The 9,687-nt window shown below is 39.2% G+C and overlaps 1 protein-coding gene across 1 annotated transcript; it reads left to right on the top strand.

The window, feature by feature from the left end:
- Positions 1–1,790: 1,790 nt before the first annotated feature.
- On the top strand, positions 1,791–2,588 carry LOC104231122 (uncharacterized). The gene is made up of 2 exons (XM_070151715.1): positions 1,791–1,964; positions 2,082–2,588. Exons 1-2 carry the CDS (start codon positions 1,791–1,793, stop codon positions 2,586–2,588), a joined length of 681 nt encoding a protein of 226 aa, XP_070007816.1.
- Positions 2,589–9,687: the final 7,099 nt, after the last annotated feature.

The following is a 9,687-nucleotide window of genomic DNA, read 5'->3' as shown; positions in this document are numbered from 1 at the left end:
TTTAGAAATCATTTGCATAATGTAAAGAACCTTCCATTAGAAATATATCATATTAACACCAATAGAATTACATTTCATTGAAGGGGACACAACCTTGGTTTCCTTAATCAAATTAATTACTTTCTCAACATTACAATTAGTTATTTCTTCAAATCACAATCATATCATACTTTTGTTACAATTAACCGAATAGAATTACGACTTAAGTCAAGTAACATACTACTCGAGTAACCTTTTCATACCTATTCCCTGTCGGATTCGACCCCAACCTTGTTGGGTTATTATATGTGACACTGACCGCCTTACACTATTTAATTAAAGTGTAATTTGAGCGTATCAAATTTTGGCGCCATTGCCAGGTAATACAGGTTTGAAATTACTAATTAGTGTGTTCTTTACTTTGCGTCGTATTCTATTTCATCACACTTTGCTTGTTTTTCTTGGTGTTGATAGGAAAACATGGTCGAATATGAAGAAGAAATGGAGGAACAAATGGAAGAAAATCCTTTTGCGGACAGAGATGAGTACATCAAGGATACAAATGTTACTGTACCTCTGGTTGTTGGTGCTGCAACTTTCAAGGTGGAATATGGTTTAATCCTTATGCTCAAAGCGGAGGGGTTTTTTAGGAATTCCACTGATGATGATCCGACACAACATCTTAGAAACTTCTTGTGTGTGTGTGTACGATGCATAAATAGAACAACGTCTTTGATGATGCCCTAAGGTTGAGGGTGTTCAAGTACTCACTAGCTGGGGATGCAAGGAAGTGGCTTCAAAATATGTCACCAAACTCCATTCATTCTTGGCCTGAACATGTCCGAGCGTCTTAGCTAAATGGTTCCCGCAAAGTAAGAAGTCTGAGCTCCAGGATAAAATTTTCTTTTTCAAGCAAGTACCGGGAGAACATCTACATGAGGCATAGGATCGATTCAATTTATATTTGGTGAGGTCTCCCAATCATGGTTTTCCGGATTCTATCTTGTTGAAGAAATTCTACATGGGTTTGGATCCTATGAACCAGTCTATAGCCAAGAATGCAGCTGATGGATCTTTTATGGACAAATCATTTGCAAGGGTCACATAAATACTTGACAAAATGGCAAAACATAAACAAGCTTGGCACTAAGAGGACACTACAGGTGGAATTGCATATGGTTCTCCTTCTTTGACCACCATGGTCAAGGAAAATCAAGAGAGAGATCAAGTGATCGCAGGGCTTGCCACAAATGTCAATGTGTTGACAAAGATGTTCACCGAAAACCAAATGAAGAAGGTAAATGTGGTGGAGGATGTGCAACCCATATCAAATGAAGACTTTGAGGAGGCAAACTATGTCAACAACTCCCAATGAGGTTATCAAAGGCAACAATACCAAGGTCAAGGATAGCAAAATCAATGGAGGCCTAACCCGCAAGGGCAAGGCAACCAACATTGGCAAAATGACCAAGGTGGCTCAAATCAAGAAAATTGGAATAACAACAACAACTTCTCAAATCGGAGTTCAAACCCTTATGTTCCTCCAAAGGTTCAATATTCAAATCAAGGTTCCTTGAGTGATTCCAAGTTGGAAAGCATGCTTAAACCGGTATTGCAAAATCAAGAGAAGTCCGACACTTCTATGAGGAATGTGACCGATATTGTTGGCTCTCATACTGCATCCATTCAAAAATTGGAGATGCAAATGAGAGACCTCTCTAGGCAACAAAATCCGAAGCAAAAAAGGGACACTTCCAAGTGACACAATTGCGAACCCAAAGGATAGTGGGAGTGGTCCAAATTCTCATATCATGGCAATTAATACTCGGAGTGGGAAGGTACTACAAGGAGAGAGTGAACAAGTAGTTGAAGTAAAAGTGTCCGAACATGAGGTTGAGGTTGAAGAGCCAAGTGTTGTTGAAGTTGAAAAGCTTCCGGAAGAATTGAAAGTGCAAGAAGAAAACCGGGAAAAGGTAAAGGAAAAGGTAAAAGAGACACCAAAAACTCTACCACCTATTCCTAGACCTCCTCCTCCATTCCCTTAAAGAATTGCTAGGAAGGTTGATAATAGCAAACTCAAAAAGTTCTATGACATTCTCAAGCAATTATCAGTGATTATTCCATTTGTGGAAGCATTTCGAGAGATGCCGGGTTTTGCAAAATATTTGAAAGACTTGATTACCAAGAAGAGAACCACCAAGAATGAAGTGGTGAATATGACTCACCGGGTTAGTTCCATCATTGCAACATCCACCATTCAAAAGAAAGAAGACTCGGGAGCTTTCACTATTCCATGTACTATTGGGGCACATGATTTTGCAAGGGCACTTTGTGATAATGGGGATAGCATCAACTTAATGCCTCATGCCATTTACAATCAAGCAGGGTTAGGTATGCCAAGGCCCACAAGTATGAAATTGCAAATGGCCGATCGTTCCATCAAGAGACCTGTGGGAATTGTCGATGATGTTCTTGTTAAAGTGGGAAAGTTTCATTTACCCGCCGATTTCATAATCCTTGATTGTGCGGTTGACAAAGAGATCCCTATCATTTTGGGGAGACCATTCCTTTCCACAGGAAGAGCACTAATGGATTTGGAACGGAATTAGATCAAATTCTGTGTGAATGATGAAGAGGTTACATTCCAAGCAAGCAAGGGTATGAAACTACCACATGAATATGAAAGCATCTCGATGATTGATGTTGTTGATGAAGTGGAATATGCGGTTGAAATGAAAATGGAAGAACAATGCCTCGGGGAGGCGTTGGTGGCTATTTTTGGTGAACTTTGATGGTTAAGATATGGATGGGTATATGGAATCAGTCAATGCATTGGAGGGGCTTGGGTCCTACACTTATGCTCCGGCAAAGCTCTCTCTCGACTTGGAGAATAGATCTCCCGCAAAGCCTTCTATTATTGAGCCACCGCAACTAGAGCTCAAACCACATCCACAACACTTGAGGTATAAATTTCTTGGCTCAAATGATACTTTACCGGTAATCGTTTCTTCTTTATTGAATGATGTGCAGGTAGAAGAATTGTTGGATGTCTTGAAGGAGCATAGGCAAGCTATTGTATGGACAATTGCCGACATCCGAGGGATTCCCGCCAGAATTTGCAAACACATGATCCAATTGGAGAGTGAGACTAAACCAAGTGTGGATCACCAATGACGGTTGAACTCGTCCATGCAAGAGGTGGTAAAGAAAGAAATTATCAAGTGGTTGGATGATGGGGTAATCTACCCCATTGCCGATAGTTCTTAGGTGAGCCCGATGTAATGTGTGTCAAAAAAGGGAGGCATGACTATGATTGAAAATGACAAAAATAAGCTCATCCCAACAAGAATGGTGACCGGATGGAGGGTGTGTGTGGATTATCGAAAGCTCAACAGTGCCACGTGCAAAGACCATTTCCCTATGCCTTTTATTGATCAAATGCTTGATCGGCTAGCAGGAAGGTCATTCTATTGCTTTCTTGATGGATATTCCGGTTACAACCAAATCAACATAGAATTGGAGGACCAAGAGAAAACAATATTCACTTGCCCTTTTGGAATTTTTGCCTTTAGCCGGATGTTGTTTGGTTTGTGCAACTCTCCAGCTACTTTTCAAAGATGCATGATGTTCATCTTCTCCGACATGGTGGAGTATTTTCTAGAGGTTTTCATGGACGACTTTTCGGTGGTAGGTGTCTTTTTTGAGCATTGTCTTAACAATCTTAGAGAAGTGCTCAAGAGATGTGAGGAGACCAACCTTGTGCTTAACTGGGAGAAATGTCATTTCATGGTGGATGAAGGCATTGTATTGGGGCATAAAATTTCAAAACATGGCATAGAGTTGATCAGGCAAAGATCGAGATCATTTCCAAGCTCCTTCCACCTACTTCAATTAAAGGTGTCCGAAGTTTCTTTGGGCATGCCGGATTTTATAGGCGTTTCATCAAGGATTTTTCAAAGATTGCAAATCCCATGTGCAAACTCCTTGAGAAAGATGCAAATTTGTGTTTGATGAGAAATGCCTCAAAGCCTTTGAGGAATTGAAACAAAAGCTCACCACGACACCTATTATTGTAACACCCGATCGGTCTCTTCCATTCGAACTCATGTGTGACACCAGTGGTGAAGCTATTGGAGCAGTACTTGGCCAATGTCATAACAAGGATCTTCACCCGGCCTACTATTCAAGCAATACCCTCAATGGAGCGCAAATGAATTATACGGTGACTGAGCAAGAACTTCTTGCCATTGTATATGCCTTTGAGAAATTCTGGGCTTACTTGTTGGGATCCAAAGTGATAGTGTACATAGATCATGCTGCTCTTCTCTATCTTATGGCAAAGAAGGATGCAAAGCCTAGGTTGATTCGGTGGGTCCTGTTGTTGCAAGAGTTTGACTTCGAAGTCAAAGATAGGAAAGGGACGGAAAATCAAGTGGCGGATCATTTATCAAGGCTTGAAGAGGCAGGGAGACCAAAGAAAGATCTTGAAATCAACGATGCTTTCCCGGATCAACACATATTGGCATTATCTAACACTTTTGCTCCTTGGTATGCTGATATTACTAACTACTTGGTTAGTGACCTTATTCTGGATGGATTGGAATCTTATCAGAAGAAGAAGTTTTTGAGAGATTGTCGGCAATACTATTAGGAAGAACCATTCTTGGTCCATGTTTGTGCTGATAACATCATCAGAAGGTGTGTTCTAGAAGAGGTGATTATGCCACTTCTAAAGGCATGCCACGACTCACCGGTCGCGGGTCGCCATGGAGGCAATCGTATGGCGGAAAAGGTGCTTGAATGTGGTTATTATTGGCCGTCGATTTATCATGATGCCAATCAAAAATGGTCAAGGCTTGAGACCAATGCCAAAGGCAAGGATCAATCTCTAAAAGGCATGAAATGCCAATGGACTTTGTGATGGAGATAGTAATCTTTGATGTGTGGGGAATTGATTTTATGGGCCCCTTTATAAGCTCTTGTAGTATGAAATATTTCTTGGTGGTTGTGGACTATGTGTCCAAATGGATTGAAGCAATTGCCTTACCAAACAATGAGGCAAGAAGTGTGACCACATTCTTAAAGAAAAACATATTCACGCGGTTTGGCACTCCTAGAGCCATTCTTAGTGATGGTAGGTCTATTAATACCCAATTTTTCCTTGTATAATTTTATATGCAAAATACTTTCAAAATAGCATGTATATGCATATATAAGTATGTCTCAAGGTTTTATTATTTTTCTCTTAATTCTTATAGATTTTAAAATCTATTTATTGCCCTATTTTATTAAGAAAAATCCAATAATTATCCCCAAAATTATCATTTTGGGTAATTCACTTATTGGATTCTTATATTTATATTAAAATATAGCTGGCATAATTTTTACATATTTTTATAAATTTATTTAGTATTTTTAAAAGCTAAATTGCGTATAAATGGGATATTAGCCTATTTCAAGATTTAATTGTGTTTATAATTATAAAATTGACTCCAGTATTTTTAATTTGATAATTACATATTATTAATCATTTTAGTACCTTTAATTTATTTCCAGATATTATTTTACTATTTTTATAAAATAAATAAGGGAAAATGCCTATTTAAATGTTAGCCCGTTTACATTTTAATTTTAGCCAGATTTGGCACCCAGTTAAACCCAATTTCAAATTCAATTACCCGACCCTTTTTAATAACCCACCCGGCCCCCTTTCAAATACCAGTCGTTGATTTAACAGATCAACGGCTCGCGTTCTCCCTTTCCTTTTTTAATTCACAAACACCCCAACCCTAAAATCATTTCCATTCACCCGCCGCCTCTGAAACCCCTCTCCTCTCTCAAACTCTCTTGAACTTTATAACCCTAGCCGCCTTTCATCATCTTCCACCTTGAAACCCACCAGAAACCATGGCTTCCCAAGTTGTGAGGGCCCTATACTCACTTCCCCTTGCTCTTACACACCTGATACGTGAAGATTCGAGGCTAGGCCTCGAAGGTTTACATCCAAACCTCTGCCGATTCAAGGTTCCAAAGTCATCTCCGGCCTTGCTCCGGCGTACCATGGTGTTTTGAGCCTGGTTCTGACCTCTCCGACTCAGATCGGTGACCTTTTCAAAGCCTTTCTCATTTCTAGGGTTCTTCTGAAACCCTAACCCTTCGAGGTTTTCTCCGATCTATTTAGATCCATTATGTATCTATGTTCTCTTTGAGTTTTCAAACGATCTCCCTAACTTTTCTTTCGAAAATTACTTTTCAAAGTTTTTCTTTTACAATTTAGGGTTTTCTGAAAATACTTAAGTATTTCTCTAACTTTCTTTTCCTTTTCTTTTGTATGTATTTACCTCTGTTGTGTTCTATGTTTTCCTTCTACCGTGTATGTTCTTCTACTGTGCTTTTTATATTCCGTTCTTGTATGTTCTTCTACTGTACTTTCTATAATATGTTCTTGTATGCTTTTCTACTATGTCCTGCTATTTTCTAGTATGTGTCTCCTACTGTATTCTTCTACCGTGTTCTTAAGTGTTATTACTATTTTCCTTCCATTTAACTTTGTTTAAGTTTCTTTTAAAAGGATCTTCTTAAGCATGCTTTCTTCTACTGTTCTTATCAGTCTTTTCTTATCATGCTTCGAATTAGTTTCTTTACTCTGTTTGCCTTGAACCCCTATACTGTATTTACATGCTATTCATGAGTTTTGTTGCTGGAAGAAGCATGTTAGAAGTTTCAGTTCTTTTCTGAAACCTCTAAACATGTTTTGATTCGACTACTTGCCTCCTCATCTCTGTACTTGATTCAAGGTGGAAACCCTATAATTTGGGGGTTCTGCCGAGGTTTGATTGAACTAGGGTTTTATTTTATAACCCTTAACTCTTTCAGACTGACTTTGAGTCTCTGAACTAAGTTTGGACATCTTTGTTTTCATACAATGCTGAACATTTTGCTAAACTCTTCTACACTGGATTTTTTCTACTAATTTACACGACGGTCTTCTTTCATGCTCACATGCTCCTTATATATGATGAATTTTCCTCTAAATTGTTTTCAAATTTGCAAATAGTGCAAACTTCCTTCTGAATATAGCTTGATTGATTTCTTTCCATCTTTTACTGATTTCCTCTGTTACTCGACTTAAGTAAAATCCTTCTGCATCTTTTCTGACTTGGTTCATTCATACCAAATCTCAGACCTTGTGATTTACTGGCTGTTAATTGACTCCCTAACCTTATTTGCACAAACCGTGTTCTGTCAAAACATTGTCCTTAAATAACCTTTATGTATTTACCCTCAATTGCATGCTTTACACAAAGTGTTTATTCAATTCCTTTCCTTAAATGGGTTTACTCGTTTTGAAACTGAATCCTTTAATTAAGGGAAGCCTTGTGTAATTGATTGAAAATCAATTTTAAAACTATTTTCTTACCTTATTTCTACCTACTTTCTACACTATAAAAGGCACGACCTTTTTCACAAAAACTTACTTCAAACTTCACAATTTCACAATCTCTTCTGCACTCACACTTTTAGTATTTTGTCTTCCTGTTTGCACTTTGGCTTTTACAAGACTACTACTTTTCTACTTATTTCTTTAAAACTGATATGTCCTGATTTAAGTTTCAGCATCACCCCAATGTGTTTACTTACAGTCTTCGTATCCATGTCTACTTTATTATTTTCTATAGATTTCGATATTTAGCTTAGTATGCCTATGTTCTACTGTATGTTTCTGTTGTGAATCTTTGCTCCCTATCCCATTACCCCTATGTGTTTGTAAATGGTGGCTTAGGGTATAGCAATATGAGTTGTTGTCCATGATCTGAGTTTTGAACCAATGGGGTCTTAACCTCTAAACAGGTTGGAGGGTGTGCCAACATTTCCCATTATTGGGTATGCCCATCAGCCTGCTCTTCTTGTGCTTTTGCAATCCCCATTCCCTATATCCCTATGTGTACTGTTTCCCTTCCCCTTTTACCTTTTCAGAATCTGCACTTGCACTCTCTCTTAGTCCTTAAGTTCTGCCCCCTTCTTGTGAGTCTTGCCTTGGGACCTCGAGCTCCCTCTGAACTTGGACACCTGAGGGCTGGCCCTTCCACACTGCATTATGGCTTAATCCGTGATATATTTGGGTGTAAGCAATGCCCGGAGTTCATATGAGACTCTTAGAGAACTCTGACACATCCCAAATAGGAGAAAGGCTTTGAAATATGATCTCTTGGAGTTGATTTACTTCATACTTCCGACAGGAAGTCTAAATCAGGCTCTCTTTGGTTGTACTTTTAAATTTCTGATGTATTTTTCCTTTACTTTACTTTTTCTGGACTGTAATAACTTTGTAATAAACTATCGGGGATGGTTAGTGAAAAGAGAGAGTTAATTATGTATACAAAAAGGGGTAGATAACCTGCCTATAGGAGTTTATGAATTTATGTATTCTCATATAGATACCATGTCTATAGGAATCTTGCATCCTCACATAGATACCATGTCTATAGGAATCTTGCATTCTCACATAGATAACCTGCCTATAGGAATCTTGCATTCTCATATAGATATCATGTCTATAAGAATTTCTGCTTTCTCATATAAATACCATGTCTATAAGAATTTCTGCATATTATATAGATATCCTGCCCATAGGAATTTCTGAATCTTGCATATGCATTCTTCATTAGGCAAACACGTTTATAGGTCTTAAATAATCAACCACCATTAGATATCATGTTCATAGGCTTTAAACGAAATTCAGCATCTAGATTCCATGCCTATAGGATTTTTGCATTTTCGCTCTTCAACTCAAGGCTCAAATTGTTTTCGGGCAAGCTCGAATCGAAATAGTCCGGTCCGTTCAAGGTGGTCAATGTATACCCTTTTGGAGATATGGAGTTAGAATCAGAGGATGGGCTCCGTACTTTCAAAGTAAATGGCCTGTAAGTCAAGCACTACTTGGGCACAGATGGAGAAAAATATTTGATGGAACAGTTGGCTCTCAAAGATGGTCTGCGCCCGACCAATGAGTGAACCCAAAGAAAGGCCAACTACGTCGTGACGCGACGTTAAATCAAGTGCTTCATGGAAGGCAACCCATGTGTGGTAACATATTTTTTTGTCCTTTAAATTGTAACTTTTGTTAGATAGATTTAATTGAGCAATTTAAAGTGTGTGTTAGAGTGTAGGTGATTCAAAAGATCATAACACTGGGTAAAATTGCGTGTGAAAGTGAAGAAAGGTCACCATGGGAAGTCTGCTACACATATGCGGTCGCATTTTAACTATGTGGACTGCATTGTGGTCGCGAACCCAGACAGTGTGTTTGGCTAAATTTGGTGGCAGAAATGTGGCGAGGAGGTGCACTTTGCGGAATGCATTTTAATTATGCGATCGCACAAGTGCACTGCATTATGTCCTCAAGCAACTCAAGTTGAACTAACCGAGGTAGAAGAGGGAGATACTGATGAGGAGTCATGGTCCGAGGAGGATGAGGGCCCTCAGGAGAAGGGTAAGCAGATTGCTGCCCCTACAGTTGCAGAGGAGGAACAAGCAGTTGTTCAGAAGGCAATTGAACATTTGCTAGCAGACACGGTCGCCCAAGCCATTCCATCGACCATTCAGCTATCAGCAGGCGAGGCTAGTAGCTCACAGGCCCCAGCTCCAGTGTCGGGCCAGCCAGAGATCCCTCCTCCATTAGTGGTGGTCACTCCTCCGGCCAAAATC

Source organism: Nicotiana sylvestris, chromosome 7, assembly GCF_000393655.2.
Source record: "Nicotiana sylvestris chromosome 7, ASM39365v2, whole genome shotgun sequence".
NCBI lineage: Eukaryota > Viridiplantae > Streptophyta > Magnoliopsida > Solanales > Solanaceae > Nicotiana > Nicotiana sylvestris.
This window is presented reverse-complemented; position numbering and strand designations above follow the sequence as displayed.